This window comes from Xiphophorus couchianus, chromosome 7, assembly GCF_001444195.1.
Source record: "Xiphophorus couchianus chromosome 7, X_couchianus-1.0, whole genome shotgun sequence".
Classification (NCBI taxonomy): Eukaryota; Metazoa; Chordata; class Actinopteri; order Cyprinodontiformes; family Poeciliidae; genus Xiphophorus; species Xiphophorus couchianus.
The window spans coordinates 25,141,026-25,160,183 of record NC_040234.1 but is presented as its reverse complement, the minus strand read 5'-3'; the positions used below and the strand labels follow the sequence as shown (position 1 = coordinate 25,160,183).

The window sequence follows — 19,158 nt, the reverse complement described above, 5'->3', positions numbered from 1 at the left end:
AAGTACAGCATAAATAAAACTTTTTAAACCTCTCTTATAAGACCATATTTTATAAGAGACTTTAACGGAGTGGAATAAGTGACTCTCCATTAAACTATCGTCCTTTAGAGTATAACAAGGCGGATTAGAGGGTCAGGAAGACTGTTCCTCCTGCGAATCTGTTATCCTCAGTCATCTAGGTGATCATCTGTAACTTATAGCATTTACAGTGTCTCATCCATGTGAATATATTATGTCTGTCTGTCTGTCTTCTTGTGTGTGGGCGGAAAGATGCCACGGTCAGCCTGGGTTCCAGTGCTCTGAACTTTGCCTGTTATGACAAACTGGCCTTAGGGCTCCAGAGGTCTGGGAATGTCCGAGGTTGCGGATGGTCCAACAGTCTGGTGAGGTCAAGGGGGACCAGGAGAGGCGGGGGTAGGTAGGCTGTGCGTGCGGGGGAGGTAAGGTAGGAATGGGACAGGGGGGTAACCGCGGGTCAGCCACTGGCTTCAGAGCTCGTGGACCTCATCGGTCAGGAAAACGTGTCCCCTGGTTGAACCTTTTCCGGCCGCTGTTACTGTCACTGCACGATCATTGATGTTTTTCTTCCCATACCTCACGTTTTCACGATCTTCTTCTGTTTTGCGTTCACCACTGATATTTCTACAGTTTGTTTCTCTTTTCTTTGTGTAGCACAGCCTGCGAGCTCCGCAGAGAACCGTTTTGCTTTGTTTTTTCCACTAAGATTGATTTGTGAAGAGGTCAGGCAGCAGTGAGTGTGCTGATAAACAGAAAGTCTGAAAGCTCACAGCAGTCAAATCATTTGGGAAGGCTTATAGATCCTTTGTTTTCCAGCTAAATTGGTTTTAACGTGCAGCTACAAGTTTATATTAACAGAGCCGCTGCATTACTTTAATTGTTGCGCTTCCCGTTTTAGCCTTTATCCAACTGAACATTTTTATATATATTCTCAGCAAATCGGGGACCCGTTTGCACCTTTTAGGGGAAAACACAAACTAAAAATGCACAACTATGAATTAAGATGTTCAGCATCAGGGTCATGTGGGTTCAAGACAAACCCAAAAAGCCACACAAGGCTCAGACTGTCTCTGTGACTGATTCTGGCAGCAGTTTTAAGTGACTTGTTTCCGCATTCAACAACCTACACGAACAAAATCACAGCTCTTGGTTCAAATGAATATGAACAATTCCTAACAATGGAGTATTCATGTGAACAAATGCGAAGAAACAAATGACAGAGCTTCACGCCGTATGTGGTACAAACAAACCAGAAAGACGAAACACATCAACAGGCTCATGGGTAAAACTACATAACGCACGATAGATACCGCCAGCTCTCATTGGCACACACAAAACCACCAACCCATCTACCCCCGACTCATATATACATAAACATTGCGCTACAAATCAAAGGCCCTCCAGGGCAGAGAGGCATTCAGATTTCACCAAACGCTCACAGGACAAGTGAAACTGGAAAACCCCTCAGACTCGGAAAAGCGGGATGCCCAGAGACAGAAAAGCCTCTATGAACTCCCCCCATGTCTCTTACCTTTGTCGCAACTTCCAGTAAACTCAAGGCCATCTTCCGCGCGCTGTGAGGACTCCTGACTGTTTCCTTTCGGGGCTTCAGTTCTTAGCACTAAGGAACAAAACAGTTTATATCATTTTATAGGAAGACAGGCCATTTGTGGGATGTAAAAATAGTTTGCTGATGATTGGCAAGAGGAGGTGTTTGTGTGTGTGTGTGTGTGCGCACGTGTGTGTGTGTGTGCAGGGGAAGGAGCTGTGAAGAGGGTGGGGGTGTCAATCCTCCATGTGTCTTGCAAGACGTCTCCTTTTTTTTCCTGTGTCTATGTGCTCTTTGCCCTCCCTCACTCCTGGAGTAAGGGGTCTTGTGTGGAACTGCTGAATGACAATAGAAGAAGAAGAAGAAGCGTTTAAAGGAGAGCAAATGATTAATGATTTGTTCTTGAATAATTCTTGCATTTTTCTTGCGGAGCTGTCCCTTCTGCCTTGGCCAGTACATAATGGCGAGAGACGATCTTACAGATGGTGTGTGTGAGCATCCATTCAGAGAGATAGCAAACGGCAAAGTCCCTCATAATGGTTTAATAATAATAATAATAATAATAATAATAATAATAATAATGATTATTAGTATTATTATTTGATATATAATATATCTGTTTTATATATATATATATATATTGTATATATATACAACAACCGGACAGATTAGCAGGAGGGATTTATATGGCAAGTTGTTCAGGGAGAAATCAGCCAACAGAGTATCTTGGAGTCTTCTTTGTGCACGAATGGACCAATTTGTGGGGCACAGTTTTTAGTTTAAAGTTCATCGAGAGGAATGCTATTTTCTCGTTCCCCTCTTCTTGTTCCCTATTTTTCGATACCTGCTCAAAGAAAAGAAAATGAAAATTAATACGAGAGCCGCACCTCCCAAAAGAAGCCATTCGTCTTGTTGATTATCTATTTGGTTGTCAAGGCTTGAGCTATTGCGCCGGCCCACTCCCTTTCCGTAATATCTAAAAGAAAGAAGGAAAGAAAGAAAGAAAACACATGTGCACATAATGCTGGTCAAAATATAGATTGGTGAGAAAAATGTATGAAATTTAAACTTGTTTTAGGGTTAAAGTATCAGATTTTTTATCTTTAAAGCTGGGGGTCTTTGGGAGATGGGGTGAGTGGGGGAGGGAGCTGCACAATCTTTATAGGACCGATGCAAGCAGCGCATCTGAGCTGCCGTTAAATTAAGGAGAGAAACGGAAGGACGGCCTGTGATTTAAAACGAGATTACAGGACGTAATGTACCAGGATCACTCCTGGCCGGGACAGATTAATCATCGCAGCCTCGTGATTTCTGAAGACAGCTTGCCGTGGCTTTGTAGGGAAAACCAACACCGAGATAATATGTTATTATTTATTGTGTGTCAAGTTCTTCTTCCAGCTGTAAATCCTGATGGAGGGACAAATCCACAGACACCACAAAGGAAAATGAAAAAATAAATTATAATTTTCCAAAAGAGTTAGATCAGTTAGAGAAAGAATATTTTAAATCCTATTTGACAATGAGGAGAGAACCTTTAAAATACATTAGTTGTTCATATCGTTTTGTAAAAACAGGTGGAAACAATATTTAATTAAAAATAAAAAATAGAAAAACACTAGAAATATTACACGTTCAGTCATTTATTTATATTTTTGGGCTATTTACAAAAAAACTTGACACTAAGGAAAGTGAAAAAGGAACATAGAGATTTCCGGGAGGCAACACAGGTTCAACAAATTCTATCATTGCGGCTGTGGCACTTGGATTATAACGAAAACAATAGCATTAAAAAAATGTTGCAAATTCAGAACGGATAAATAAAAAAAACACAATCAGACACTTTAGAAAAAAGAATATGATTCAATGTACAGAAAAACACGAAATGACGAACAAAAAGAAAGAGAAATCACTTTTTCTTGGCCAATTATCGCCTTGTATCCTAAAACCTCCATCATTTGCAAACAGTTTCATTCCAACATAGAACAAAAGAATAGAGCTTTTGTTGGAAGAAAAAATATACCTCTTCATGTCAGTAAAAGCTTGAAAACCTGTCACTTCATCAACGAGCAAGCGACAACACGATGTCATAAAACATATTTATATTCATATATATTTACACGTGAGGTAATAAGTAATACATTGTTTAGTGCTGTGTTTTGTACTATTTGTACGATTTTGGTGTGATCATTAATGTCCAGTGGGAAACGTTTGACCGCATCCATGTTTCATAAGCGCTGGAAAATAATTCTATATCTCTGCAGCCTTAGTAACATACGAACATGAGCCACTTAAACCTTCCGCATCACTCGGAGAGAAACCGCTTTACAATCAATACTGACTTCAAAAATAGCTCTAATAACATGTTCAAAAGCTATATTCTGCCCTCAAGAACAAAAGAAAAGCCGAGTTCAAACTATAGCAACTAACAATCAGACCGGCGGGTCCAGGTTCTGTTTGAGTGCTGCTGGTACGAGCGTGGCTACATGATGCTTTCTACTGCTTTTTATGCATATTTGTGTGTGTGTGTGTGTGTGTGTGTGTGTGTGTGTGTGTGTGTGTGTATGTGTGTGTGTGTGTGTGTGTGTGTGTGTGTGTGTGTGTGTGTGGAGGTGGAGTGGGGGCTATGGAAGAAACGACAGTTCCATTTTTTACAAGTGTGTGAGGGGGTAGTGGTCTGAGAGGGCGGGGTTCTGGGCAGAGCCGCGCGGTTCACCCCTTCGCTTTGTACCCCACACAGAAAACATAGAGAATGGCTCTCAGGTTTGGTGTGATTAAACATAGAAGCTAGGATGTTCTCAAAAGAAAAAAAGCTAAAAGAAAGCGTGTTAAAAGCACACACACACACACACACACCGCTCTAAGCAAAATATGGTAGGTGGGTGGCTCTGTCTAGACGGCAGAAGTATTTAAAGAGGAGAAAAAGTAGAGAGGAGATGTTAGGATTCACGGAAATCTATTCGACGAACTGTGTAGCTCTGTGTTTTTAATTCTAACACATGCCTCCCTTTTGGATTCTTGAAGTCAGATTTTACAACCAGACCTCCCATAAAACCCCCACACACAAAGTCACAGGTTTGTTACGGAGCAGTCCGGGCCCTGTGGTCTGCCACGAGTGGAGTTGGTCCTCATTTCAAACGTTAAGTTTTTACTCTGGTCCAAAGTGCACATTCCGGAGGGTTTGTTTCACCACATCTTCAGCCTCCAGTATGAAAACGGGAGAATACGGACGGCCACAGCTCAAAGAGCCGTGCTATAGAGGTCCGGAAGAGCGGTTCTGAGACGCGGATACAGTCTGAGAGCTTGTGATGCTGTTAGTCCCGGAGCGGACTTTCGTGTTGGGCAGCTTGTGGTCCTTCTTCCATTTCATCCTCCGGTTCTGGAACCAGATCTTTATCTGCCGCTCTGACAGACACAAAGTGTGCGCAATCTCCACTCTACGCCTGCGTGTCAGATAGCGGTTGTAGTGGAACTCCTTCTCTAGCTCCAGAACCTGTTGGCGTGTATAGGCCGTCCGAGAGCGTTTAGGTTCTCCACCAGAGTAGCTGGAATTTACTGTGGAAGAACAAAGGGACGAGGCATTAAAAAGCCAAAAATAAATAAATAAATAACTAAATAAATAAATAAAGTTAGAAGGTAGTAAACAAATCAGGCACACGTAAATTGTTGAGAAACGAACAAGATATTTGCAGCAATATTTAACTGGAGTATTGCTGTTAAAAATAAATGAAGTGGTCTAAGAGACAGAAATAAAACAACAGTGACACGTTCATGTAATGCTTGAAGAAGGGATTTTTTTTTTTTTTTTTTTGTGGTTTGTGTTGTTTCGCGTGATCTGGTTGCCCACATGTTGAGGGACATGCAGATGTTGCCAGGAGACGCGCCGGGCCCGAGGCAGTGACACTCCACATCCAGATGGCGTTGTGTGAGCGCCTGTCTTGCGCGCAGACGCAATGGACGTTTGAATGGTATTTTGTGTCGACTTGTTTAAAAATAAAATAACTTTGTCTGCAACATAAATCAGTCACCCGGAGCTGATACACATTATTTTAGGTGATTTCGTGGGCAAGTGGCACAAACAGGAAGTGTGGATGCTGTTCTTCTCTTTGTTTTCTAGCTAGTGAAAAACAAAGGCGGTGGTTTTGGTGGAGGCGGGGAGAGGAGTGGTGGAGCAGCAGGCATGATGACACAGAATCACTGACTAAGTAATGATTCGACAAATCTGAAAAATTACAGACATCTGTATGCAATGTGACGCGGTGGATTTCTGTCGTTCTGACTGTAAAAAACGGAATCGATTATTTGTAGGACAACAAAAAATAAAAAAACGAATCAAAGGTCTCGTTCGTTCTTCGCAAATATAAGGAATGAACTCATTCTTGTGACTTTGCAAAGCTGATGATACGGATGATGAAGGCTTCGCTTGCAACGCAATAGGCTGCAGCCTGCAGAGAGAATCCACACCAGACTGGAGCTATTCGCTTTCACATTAGTGTTTTACGACCGACTCTATAAACATGAATATTTCATCTGTCATAAAACTTTCCTTTCCTTGGAACAACGAGAGGAACGGAAGGTTGGAGTCCACCGTTTATAAAGCCGCACCACTTAAAGTCGAATTACCAACGCATAAAAGCTAACTTATGGGCTCGCTCTGGGTTGTCATAAGGCAGAGCAGCCTGAGATCAGACTTCACAAGACACCACAGCTGAGAGGTGTAATAAAAATTTATGGCGGGTGTAATTATATTGACCCTGCAAACAGAGAACCGTAAATCTCAACCCTGCAGCGAGCCCTCTCTTCTGTTGCTAACGGAACATGGGCTCCGACCGTGGACACCAAGCTTTACGCATAGCCAGATCTCCGCTGCAGACAGTGGAAGAGAGAGGGGATAAAGTTCCCGTGCAGCTCTTACCGATGTTTACATGCACCTTCTTCATCCACGGATACACCACCGGGTCCTTCCGGCTGCTGGCGGGGGAAGAAGCGCTTTGGCTGCGAGGCGTTTGACCGCAGGGTGGAGGTGGAGGCGGGCTCGGTGTTACCGAGTCACAGCGGTGGCTCTGCTCCGACACAGGGGTGGTGTGCAGCCCGGTGGGGAGAACAGTGGGACCCTGGGGGGACGTCACTTCTGAAGCGGGTTGTGGTGCACGCTGGCACGGCGTGTACGGCGGCTCGAGTCGGTGTTGGTGATGAGCCGGGTTGTGCTCATTGTGGTAGACAGAGTCTGGCCGGAAAGCGGCAGGGTCCTGCCTCTGGGAGCCGTAATAGTCCGGGGAGTGACTGGGCAAATAGTCGCTTTGTGAGTATTCCTCGCAGGGTGGGAACTTCGGATCCACATAGTTGGAGTTGATCAAATAGGAGCTCATGGCCATTAATTTCAGTCTTTTTCTGAAATTGCACCGGCTTGAAATGAAATATAACTAAAATTTATATGTCATCCCTTTAGTCTTCGGTTATTCCTGTTCACTTAAACCCTCCTTCTTTTCTGTCAAGTGAACAAAGTTGGGATTCCACGTGACGGAAAGCAGCCAATTGCACGCCTCTTGGACGGACCCCCGGATAAGGAAATGGAATTAAACATACACTCCGCTCTCGCACGCGCAAGATCATATGACCTCAGTTTTTGATTAGACGCTCTCCCTTTAAGCCTCAATCATTTCCTCTGCTGGCTCCGCGAACCGGTCTGCTCATATTACCAGACCCGGAGCTTGTGAAAGAGGAAGAATCTCAGACCAAAAGCCCAAACAAAAACAAACAAACAAACAAACAAAAAACGCCGATGTTCTTACAACGATTAAAAAAGAGCGACATCTTATTCCTCACAGTGATCTTCAGTCGCTTTTTCTTCTTTTAAGTGCCTAACTAACCAATTCAAGCAGAAAATAAAATACAATAAAACAAGTAGCGGAAGAAACGACTCTGGGGAGTTAATGGCGCCTGCACCTCCCTCTGTGTACATACAGGGTGTGTGCAGAGGCTGTTTGCCAACTTTCTTCCCCCTTCTTCTTCTCATACTCCGCTAATACCGGGGAGTGGGAGAGTGGCCTGGCCGGCTCCTGCACCGCCACCCAGTAGCAGCGTCAGAGATTAATCTGGCGTGTTTAGGATCGATAGAAAATTCATCAAGTAATTCAGGTTCAGCGGCCTCCTAAATCACCAGAAAACCTTTGCATGAGGAACGAGAGTTCAGCATCGGTGTCATTCTTTTAAAACGCGGTTCCACCAGGCACCCAGCCAACAATCAGCCAAACCTCACTTACTGATTCAGTCAGTTTTATATATATATACCTTGCATGAAAAATATTGGAATTAGCTCCAATGACTCCAAACCTCCACGTGTTTTTCTGAGCTTTATACAATCCAGAGACCGTCAAGGTTTAGTTTTCTCCCCTCCGGTGTCAACAGCCTCCCATATCAGCCAAGTACAACATCCCACCAAACACACACAATAAATAGAAATTAAGCATAGCTCATGTTTAATCACAATGGCTATTTATTAAAGTAAAATATGCGTACACAACATACTGCCGATTAAAAGTGAGGACGCTGAGTGGACACACATAAACACCGTTAGCCCATATAAAATCATTTGCTTCTAAAATATAAATAATAATAAATAAATAAATATCCATCCATTTTCTGTTCACCCTAGTCCCTAATGGGGTCGGGAGGGTTGCTGGTGCCTAAAATAAATAAATAAATAAATAAATAAATAAATGACAGAATAGCAAATTATCCCTTCGTCATACTTTTAAACATTAAGTAAACAGAACCAAATCAGCTGCTGTATATTTTAGTTATCTAAAATTCCAAATTATTCCAAATTCTCCGTCAAAAGCAAAGTATATTTAGCCCAAAAATGTTCTTACTCTATTGTCAAAGCTAACAATGGAAAGAGGCCTAATGATTTTTAGTTTCACTTTGATTTTGCAAGCATATTCGAACAGGAAGCAGCAGCTTGCAGGTCGTCCAGGTAGCAATGGTGAATCCGTCGTGTGTAAATCCACTATATACTCCCCTAGAAGCGAATTTGTGATGCTGTTAGACATTTGGACACAAATCCGGATCTACAGGGTAGATATAGAAGACATCGACTCTGTAAAGGTGCAGCTTGTATTGTTTTTATAATTTCTGATTTCTCTTCTCTACGTCTGTCATTGACACCAGAGCACGGGACAGCTCTGGTGGAATTTTAATGCTGTTCTAACTTCCTGCAGCTTGAGGCCGTACAATAAGAGCGAGCAGCTATTTGAACATGTCCCTTTTTTTTTTTTTTTTTTTTTTTTTTTTTTGCTCTGGTGAGAAGAGGAGGACAGCAGGCTGCACAGAATGCTTCAGAACTACTTTGTAAAAAATTCTACATATTTTCCAAAGCTATAAATATAACTGATATGAATACATTTAATTTGGTGGGAAGAAGGTATTATTGGATTTTTTTTTACTGGTTATTTAACTGGAATTATCTATGATTTATTTAATAATATATATGATGTTATTAATTGTTCAAACGAATGAATTTTGAGAAGCATGACGAAATGTTTCATTGTTTAAATTCCATGTACTAATGTAAAATATTTTTAGCAGATGACACGACAAGCTTATTAAATACGTATTTCATATATGCTACGAGACGTTGCTATTTTAAAAATAATATTATTAATAATTTGAGTCTGGAAGGAAATTTAGGCCTTTATCAGTCTGGTTTAGTTTTTTGTTTTTTTTCCTTTTGAAAATCTATAACTTCCTTACTAATACGTAGGATGTAGTCTTTCCATTAAAAATGTAATGTGATACAAATATAATGTACATTTATTCAGGCTATTCCTAATCATATTATGCTGTAATTTGGTTAAGGTTACATATGTAACGAATCAAAAATTGCTGAGTCAGAAAAGAATAACTTGGCTCCTGCCATAGCGGCCGCTCTTAAAGAATGAACGCATTTTCTTGAAAGAAAAGACAAATCACTTGGCACGAAGAGAAACTGTAATATCAAAATTGTCCTGAAAGATCGGCCTGGAGAATGGATGGAGCAGAGAGTAAATGGATAAATACCGCTCCGGCGCAGTAAATGCATAGTTGTCTGTCTTGCGAACTCTGATGTAACTGAATTAAAAAGTGATTTTAGGATTCGTTCTTTAAAAAGGCATGTAATGCATAATTGGTTAGTTTGTTCTTTCTTTCTTTTACTCCAAGTGTTATTTATTTATATAAGAGGAACGTGGTGAATTTCATACATTAGTCGTTTCGTCCTGTGCTTTCCATATAATTAATATCTTGTGTTTTTCTACTCTGTACATCGATTTGGTGACACGAACAGTTGCTCCAAGCTGCGTGCGATCACCAGAGCAAACAACATGTGGATTGTTGAAATGGGAAGGAGTAAAATCTACTGCTTTCTATTCTATTCTATTCTATTCTATTCTATCTGCTCATATTTCTTTCACCTTGACCCTCAGTCGAGGGTCATTCCAGGTATCGATCAAGTTATGTTGAATCTAACCACAGGACTCCTTTTTCTCTCTGTCAAGTTTGTCAGCAGAAACCTTTCAGTCCAATGGCAGATCCATTGTTTGCCCCGCAATTTGTAGAGGTCAAAGTACCCACCAAATATGCAGTCAAACAGGACAACGTTTAGAAAGAACCTCAGGCAAACAAAGTATTCATATAAATTCAAAAATACCTAGTTAAATTAATACACTTATATTTCTTAATTTATATAACAATATAAATTAATTTCCTTATATATATAATGAACGGTAATAGTGATTTGTCATTGTGCACGGGGGCATTTATTTTCATAGCCAGTACTCTGTCCATCATGAGTGAAAAGATAAAATAATCTATACTCTAGTTAAATTGTGTAATTCAAGAAGAACGTCGATATTTCTTCGGGACAAAGCAAAAGGCAACATTTTCAAAATGGCCAGAGGCCTATGCATATGTCTTTTAATAAGAAAAAAGAAAAAACAAGATAAAAAACTGAAAATAATAGCAAAGCAAAGGAGAACCCATTTAATAATGTGTTTGTTTGAAAAACGTAAATATCTATATGAACGAAGGAATTTTTAAGACATTGTTGAGGGCCGCAACGAGGAAATGAATCGGAGCATATTGAAGGGTTAAAGGAGCCATTATCTGCAGCCCGCGGTCTTGTCAATGTTTTGAAATATTACGAATGTGAAAAAGCTGCAGAAACAATAAAGAAGTGGAGAAATGTTACTCTCTCTCATTGTGCAGTTTGAAAAATAAACCCTGCTCAGCTCGGTGGTTATTGTTATGTAAAATAAGGAACAGGGGAAAAAAAAAAGAAGAGTCCGAAGCTAAAAGCTGTGGAGCTGAAACCAGCAGCACTCCCACCATCACCACTGCTCCAACAGGAGAAAGAAAGAACAACCCGCGATTCAATGATCGAAATGTCGTTTTCACAAGACAAGATGTCACTAAATTACAAGTCATGTTAACAACCACTGATGGATATATGAAAAAAAATTATGTAAGCTATTTTACAAGAAGTTGTACTCTGACAAACATTTTCAGCGAACTGAGAAAAATGAACAAAACCTTGTTAAAAAGCATCTATCTATCTATCTATCTATCTATCTATCTATCTATCTATCTATCTATCTATCTATCTATCTATCTATCTATCTATCTATCTATCTATCTATCTATCTATCTATCTATCTATCTATCTATCTATCTATCTATCTATCTATCTATCTATCTATCTATCTATCTATCTATCTATCTATCTATCTACAGCACAGTCTCCTCCTGGCTGAGCTGAAGTAAATAATTAACGCAGACATGGCACTAAAACGGAAATGGTTCTGGAAAACAGAAAGCAAATCCTCCTCAGCCGATAAGACAGAGACTCTGATCAATGAAAAGATGAATCAATAAAAAGGGAACTGGACTGAAAACAGACAGACCGAGGAGGAAGGGAGGTGGGTCTGCACGTGATCTTCCTCTTCCTCTCAGCATGAGCAACGCACCTGCTGCATACGCGCGCGCACGCCCACACACACACACACACACAAAGCGAAATGTAAACGAAGCAGCTCCTTCTTTCATGCAGCGTATATTTTTGCTCCTTTACTCACTCACTCTCTCACTCCGGGGAGGCTCACCTTCTTTCCTCCGTCGCTGCCACCGAATTGATCCATGTTTCTGATCCTGGTTCTGCCCTGTCATGCAGGTTCTTTTTTGTTTTAATTTATGCTACCAACACAATCCTGGACGCCTTCATGTATTTCTGCGTAACAAGACGCGTTTTCCTTCAGTTGTCTCGACTTAAATCCGCGCTTCCCCGCTCTGATCATCCAGCATTGGGTTCTTCAGTGTGTTTTGTCTTAGACCAGCTTCTAAATCAGTGATAGGTAATAACTAGGAGGCTGCCGTTTCAGAAGATTAGCCCCTTCACGCACGCTTCAGTCCTCTTGGGAAACGAAAATATGACTCTTCGGCAGCATGCTTCACACGGTCCTCTAAGAGCGATTCTTAGATTTAACTGATTTAACGAAAATCTCCCAGGGGGAGGAAGGAACCCGCACAGCCGGACACATTCGCTGCCGTCCCACGCCGTCGGTGCGGGAGGATCCGCAGAGATCAGCGCCTGGTGGAAAGTGGAGGCTTTGGGACAGAGGTAGACAGAGCAGAGCGGGGCTGCTGTGAAGACTGTGGTCTCTTTAAGGCTTTAAGTGTGCGGACTCAAGTTTTCAAATTAATCTGCCAGTTTGGCACACTCTTTGTTTAACGCGCGAGGCGTGACGCCCCGCGTCCCTGATCCACATTTTAATGTTGGTGAGACGAGATGACCTCCCGTTCACCCCGAGCAGAGCCAACCTCTCCCCTTTCCTTGTGCCTCACTCACCTCCTCTCTTTTCCACACCCTTTCTTTGACACGTCCACCTCTCTGCACTCCCTTCTGTCCCTCATCCTGTCTTTCTGTCATTTGCTTCCAGACCTTCCCTCTCCCGCTTTCTCTGTCATACCTAATTGAGTTGGAGTCATTACTCCAAGAAAAATGACCCATGGAAGTGAAGGTCTTTTCTTTTTTTCGCAGGTTTTATTCTTTTCTTCCACAATCATTTGTCCTTTTTACTTTTGTCGTATAAATATAAATCACTCACCCATGAGCGGTAATACGTGAACCAATCGAAAGACTCGGGAGAAGGCTGTTACAAATCCATCTGTTGTACGACTTTGTATTCATTTTATCATCAGTAGTGAGCTGCATGCCGACAATGCACAGAGCCAGGATTTGCTAGATTGTCTTTAATGGAAGATTTCTTGTCGGAGTAACTGGAACCATGTGTCCACACTTTATTCACGTAATTATATCAGTATTGCTTTAAATGTCACATTTCACCATTATTTTAGCCAAAAACAAACTAATGAAACACCCAGTGCTGTCTTTTTACTAACAGGACTACTCGGCCCAGCTTCCATTTTTTAACAAAAATGATGTAAAAAGGATATAATTTTTAATATTCCAACTTCACACATTTCACAAATATTTTAACAAAACATTGCCTTTAAAAATTATTCATACCATTTTAAACAGTCAATGGAAATGCATTGATTGCAACAGTTTTCACATTACAGTAATTAAATAATCTTATTCGTGACCAACGGGCTTTATGCACGTTTCGTCTGAATTTCGGATTCATCTTTTGCAGTGACTGGTTTTAACCAGTCACTGCAAAATCTTCCAGTCGTGCAACATGCAGCAACACTGTTCCGATTTCCTCCAAGCAGTCACGTGGTCAGGGGTCAAGAGTATTTGTGAAGACCTGAACTACAGTCTTGGAATTCAGTTCTAAATTGTAACATTTAGTTCCAGGATGATCAGATTGAAATTTGGACTTTGGCTGGACTTCTCAATAAAATAATAATAATAAAATAATAAAAATATTGAGGGCAACAAATATGAAACTGGCCGTGCATATTCACTGTAGTGCTATTCCACTGCAGTGCACCAGTGAAATAGCTGCTTTGTTGGCAAGAGATTGCACCATACCAGTTTGCCTAATGTTACCAGGCAATCTCTTTATTCTATAAAGGCTGTTAAGTAGTGGAACTTGTTTCTGATGATGTGAGAACCTGTAGCTCTCTGATCATTTAAAAAATGCAATACAAAAAATATACATATATATATACATTTATGTACATATATATAATAATTGCTCAAATATGAAATAACTAAATGTTTGAGTGAGAGAGAGCAAAAGAGTGTGTGCATACGTGCGTCAGTGATTAAATGTGTGTGTGTGTGGGGGTGTATTTTTGTATGTCTGTTTGCATGTGGTATGAAATGAAAGTTACCTGTGGTGATCAATTTTGTCCTGTTTTATTGTATTAAATATATATTTTGTAACCAGTTCATAACTAGCTGCATATGGAATAAGCTTATGCTATAATCAGTCAAAACACATTTAATGATGACATTTATGTTTGAGCTGTCCCTTTTTAAAAGAGCCTTATTATTATATTTGTACATAATAAAGTCAAGTCAAGCTTATTTCCATAGCTACTTTCAGCAACAAGGTAGTCCAAAGTCTTTTTTCCATATAACAATATCATTGAGTCATCAATTATGTATGAAACAAAGAATAAATGTTATATTTTGTCCAATGTCATCATCAAAATCATCAAGCAAATACATCAAATATGTTGATCAATGTTCAACTTACTGCTAATCAAAGGCAACTCTGGATTTTTATTTTAGATTTTAAGGAACTCAGTGTTTCAGCTGTTTTACAGTTTTCTGGAAGTTTGTTCCAGATTTGTGGTGCATAGAAGCTGAATGCTGCTTCTTCATGTTTGGTTCTGGTTCTGGATGCAAAGCAGAACCAGAATCAGAAGACCTGAGCGGTCTGGAAGGTTGATGCACCAGCAGCAGAATTTGAATATGTTGTGGTGCTAAAGTGTTCAGTGATTTTTAACCTAACAGTATCTTAAAGTCTGTTCTCTCAGTGAAGGACTGATGTTCTCTATCTTCCTGGTTTTAGTCAGAACTCCAGCAGCAGCGTTCTGGACCAGCTGCAGACGGAGGATTGATTTGTTAGTCAGACCCGTGAAGACACTACTGCAGTAATAAATGCAACTAAAGATAAACACCTTGATGAGTTTCTCAAGCTCTTGCTCAGACATTAGTCCTCTATGCCTGAAGATGTTCTTCAGGTGATACAAGGTGAGTAACTTTGGGGTGGAGAAAAGGGAAAAATGCTGGGATTCTTTAGAATACAAATATGCGTCAGAGCAGGGGCTTTATCATGCATAATAAATAAAAATACCAGTATATCTATACATGTTTCTAAGGACCATTTCTTCAAAATTAAGAATCACCCCATTGTAGTTTGAGTGGTTCTAAAACAAATGTTGGACAGTGTGAACATGACATGCAGCCAAACACCTGTACCTGCCTGCATGTCACTGAACTCCCTCCCTCCGCCAGCCTCTCTCTCTGTCTCTCCTGTCTCGAACTGCATCAAGAGGAGCGGTTCTGCTTTTGTCACTAGGTTGGGAAGGAATGAAAGGTCAGACCTTCACCTCTACTTCGCCTCCTTCTATTATTTCTGTCATGAGTAACGTAACCTCTCACTACCTCCGCTCCCCTGACTTCCCCTCCTCCTGTTTTTGCCTTTGACATAGTGCGAGTGGTGGAGAGTGGAGCGAGTTAGAGTGGTGAGGGTGGAACTACCGCATGAGGGCGAACTTTTGACCCTTCAACTCTGAACTTTTTGCTGGTAGCCCCAGCAGCGAGTCATGTAGCCCTGCTGATAACAGCTCCCCCTTTTTCTTCACCAGGGGCAGGAAGACGGGAGTAGAGAGGAAACGATGATAGTAAAGGACAGACATTCACATGCTTTTCTAAACATCTACTTTTAAAAATTCTCAGCAAACTAAGATTGATCAACATGAAACACACTATTCACGAGCTTATGCGACTTTTTCCCTTCTAATTGGTGGCATTAGAGAAACACTACCGTCGGACTTTGCAATTAATCGGTAAGCAGTACAAAAAAATAACAAAAGGTGCAGAAAGACCGCACAGGGCTTAAAGTTATTGCCAGCTGGCGGCTTAAGGGTTTGATGGGGGTGGCGGAGGGACTGGAGGGGTGGGGGCGGGGTAGCATCCCAGCGGGTTGGGCTGTTTCCAGTTGTCCTCGTGGTCTGAAGCGAGCTCTGGTGGCGGTGAGGAAGAGCTGCATCTTGTAAGCAGTTTTTAGATATATAATCATATAGGAGACAAGGCACTACAGATCGTTGTCAAGACAAGCTGCTTCTCTCTCTGATTAAAAGTTTCCTGTTAACACTATAAAGTCAACTGTGTGAAGCATTAACCCATCCTCTGAGAACACGAGAACATGTTTTTTTCTGAAGCTTATGCAAAAATTAAATGCATCGACTTAAAATATGTCTCATTAAATGGTCACATAAATAGATCAAAAGCCTTTTTATTTATTGTCAGACCTGATTGAGTTGTTGTTGACAATGTTTACTCAGCCAGACAAGAGGAAGTTTGCTGTTTGTCTCACACCCTCCTGACATCTGATTCGGAAATAGAGGGCACTTCTGAAAGCAGCCAACTGTTAATACCTTTCCCCCATGTTAGTAGAAGCTTTCTCTCGACTTTGCGCCTGCGCAGGAGTCTTCGTTGTCTTGCTCGGCTCGAGCCCGTCTGCTGACCTCGCGGTGACTCCGTCTCGTTCATTATTCATGAGTCCTGACCGAACTTTTCACCCCTATCAGTGTCCAAAGGCCATCACGCCTGACGTATGGGTCTCTGAGCACGCGAACTGTGACGTTTTGGAATCAACAGAATATTGTCAAATGCCAGATGAAACGCAGGACTGAAACACTGACAAGAGATTCTGGCCCAGGAGACAAACAGCAGCAAAGAAGGAGAATAGGAGGGTGAGGTAAAAGGAGGACGGCTAACCAATCTCTAATCGTTGAGCTTCCTTTGTCTGCAGTGAACAGACCTCTGTATCCAAAATGAACGAAAATACTTCAGATATTTAAAAGATTTCTTGAAGAGAGTACACTTTTTGTAAAACACAAAGCGAAATACAAACCCTGGTCATTTACCTGTTTCACTTCCTCTGAAGCCCATAAGCAGTTAAACACAACAAGATGCATCCCACAGGAAGCCCACAACTCTCCCTAACACATCAAACACACGCCTTCTGCAAAGCCTGGCAATGAAAGGTCAGTTTCATTAATTCCTAACTCCACTCTTCATCACCATCACAAAATAGGCCCGTCTGACAGCTTCAAACAAGCAGCAAGCCCTTACACATAATGTACATAATGCACAACAGCTAAAAACAGCTCTTTTGAGTGGAGCTGCCCTATGTACATAAATGACAAACCGATCACACACAGAGCAAAAAAAATAAAAGGAGCTCAGTTCATTCTTGTTCATTTCAAGTTTTCCTAAATCTCCCAGAATGGAGAGACATGTATGTTTCTACCAGCCTGAGCGCCGCGGGGAGCTGAAAGAGCTGAAAGAGCTGAAAGTGTGAGGAGAGCTGTGTGGGAGTAGAGCGGCAGGGGCCGGAGGCCGCGGACCACGGTCCTGTATCATCATTAAAGGGAGGAAGCTGATGAAAAATGGAATAGGGAGTTTTTTTTGGCTTTCTGTTTACTGCACTGAAACTTCCTCAAGGACCTGGGCCAGTCCCAAAACGCGCTCCGTACTTATGGGCTATTTCACCGAGCCTCAAACATTTTCACATAGAAATGAAAAATCCCCTTTTAGATTGCATACATGCAAACTGAATATTGTTTCATGAATTTATTTGATAATCCATTAGTTTATATTAACATTGACAACACTTCCCAATAATTATAGTTGCTAATAATTGCAGTTCTATTGCAAAAACTGTATGTCGAGAATCTGCAACTTAATTTTGTCATTGTAAACAAAGAACCTTTTGTTTTATATTCAAAGGTCAACGGAAGCAGAGTAATGAGCAAAAAGTAACAACAGAAAAAAATCTGTAATTTTATATAAATCTGTAATATATATATATATATATATATATATATATATATATATATATATATATATATATATATATATATATATATATATATATATATATATATATGGCGTGTATATAGAGTGTGTGTTATTTTAAGTGACAGTAACACACACACACACACACACACGGTTATATTATGTGTAATCGTCTTTAATTAATGATCAACAATTCATTTAAATAGTTTAACTGCTGCTAAAACAGGAGCTTTGCTGAAATTCTGGAGGTTGTTCACCAAGGCAGGATCCGTTTCAATCGCAAACATGTGTTTAAATATGAGTAAACATTTTATCAATGTTTGTGAAGTTTTGATATCTGCTATTGATGTCATGGAAACATATTTTGCTGGTAAATACATGAAATTAACTCAGTCCATATTTACTGCGGTTCTTTAAGTTCGCACTGTTCCTTTAAGTTTGACATTAAATGCGGTTGGATTCCCGGCTGTACAAGTCAAGAAGAATTTAGCATCGTTATTTTTTTTTTTTACTTTTTGTTTTTTTGTATTAGAGACAAAAATAATCTCGGGTCTAGAGTTGTATTTGCGAATGTGTGTTTAGGTTTGTGTTACTGTGGGTTAGAATGTGTTTATGCGTTCAGAATGAATCATATCCCAGCAGGTTTCAGATGGAGAACCTTGAAATGTTTGCGTCAAGTTCTCATTTTTTACATTTCACACCCAGACTGGCTGGGTGTGAAATCGCTTCTTCCCATTGACGCAGGTCACTAAATAGTGCGATCTTTATGAATGCAGAGATGTGAATATTTTTTACAATTCTCAGTTCTTATCTTAAACAGCTTAGCGCACAAGATGATTGTGCATTAAAACTATTGATCAGGTTGGCCGAAAAGAAGCTGGGATCAGATTTTCGGTTTGTTTTGTGCCATCAAAAATGTGATCATCTTCTTACACTTTTGTTCTAATTAACTTTATTTCCTTTAAACGAATTCTTTGAAGTAGATCTCCGAATATTTAATTACAAATTGAATAAAGAAAAAAAAACATGTCTAAAACCTCAACCAGGTGCTTGCATCTACAGGCCAGATTTATAGATTACAAGTTAAAGGGACACGTGTCTACAGATAGCAGCGCTCCAACCATTTCAGTTTTCCTCCATCTGGTACCTCAGGACCTTCGCAGCCTCATCAGCAGGTGTCACATGTACCTGAAGTCCACCGGAGCTGGTGGCCGCTCCAAACAGGAGTACTGCTCACAGTGAGTGACACGTTAATTACACAGCCCCATCTCCCACTTTACCAAACACACCCCTCTCTCTACTAAGCTCCCACTTACCGGGAGGCGTTATTCCACTCACTGTGCGTCCTGACTCTCCTTCCCAATGCTCTTCCCAGAGTCCACAGCAGACCACAGCAGAGATCTCCGGACTCCAAGTCTGAACTAGAGCAAGAACAGCTGCGGCTAATAGAGGCTTGTTCTCTCTCTATCCCCCTTTCTTTCTCTCTTTTTCACTGTCACACACTCACAGACACACACACACACACGCAAGCGCACACACTGCTTCTTTGCCTGTGTCT

General features: G+C 40.9%; 2 protein-coding genes across 5 annotated transcripts in view; both read right to left on the bottom strand.

The window, feature by feature from the left end:
* hoxb3a (homeobox B3a) overlaps positions 1-19,019 on the bottom strand; it is a 49,123-nt gene extending 30,104 nt beyond the window's left edge. The window contains exons 1-3 of one of the 4 annotated variants that reach the window (XM_028022271.1): positions 18,917-19,019; positions 2,455-2,543; positions 1,550-1,905 (exon numbers count right to left, since the gene is read on the bottom strand). The gene's annotated coding sequence lies outside the window, so the exon portion shown is untranslated. Of the gene's footprint in view, positions 1-1,549; positions 1,906-2,454; positions 4,126-11,700; positions 14,239-18,916 lie in introns of those variants that run through there. The other 3 variants (XM_028022274.1, XM_028022272.1, XM_028022273.1) reach the window with 3 other exon arrangements.
* hoxb4a (homeobox B4a) lies at positions 4,126-10,231 on the bottom strand. The gene is made up of 2 exons (XM_028022284.1): positions 6,480-10,231; positions 4,126-5,119 (listed from the first exon to the last, which is right to left on the bottom strand). The coding sequence occupies exons 1-2, from the start codon at positions 6,937-6,939 to the stop codon at positions 4,818-4,820; spliced, it is 762 nt and encodes a 253-aa protein (XP_027878085.1). The 5' UTR covers positions 6,940-10,231; the 3' UTR covers positions 4,126-4,817.
* Positions 19,020-19,158: the final 139 nt, after the last annotated feature.

What these genes read in the sequence shown, in the direction of transcription:
- hoxb4a (XM_028022284.1), bottom strand. Translation starts at nt 6,939, where the DNA reads ATGGCCATGAGCTCCTATTTGATCAACTCCAACTATGTGGATCCGAAG. An exon ending in GAAGGTGCATGTAAACATCG is followed by an intron (nt 5,120 to 6,479) that starts GTAAGAGCTGCA and finishes GTTCTTCCACAG; the next exon opens with TAAATTCCAGCTACTCTGGT.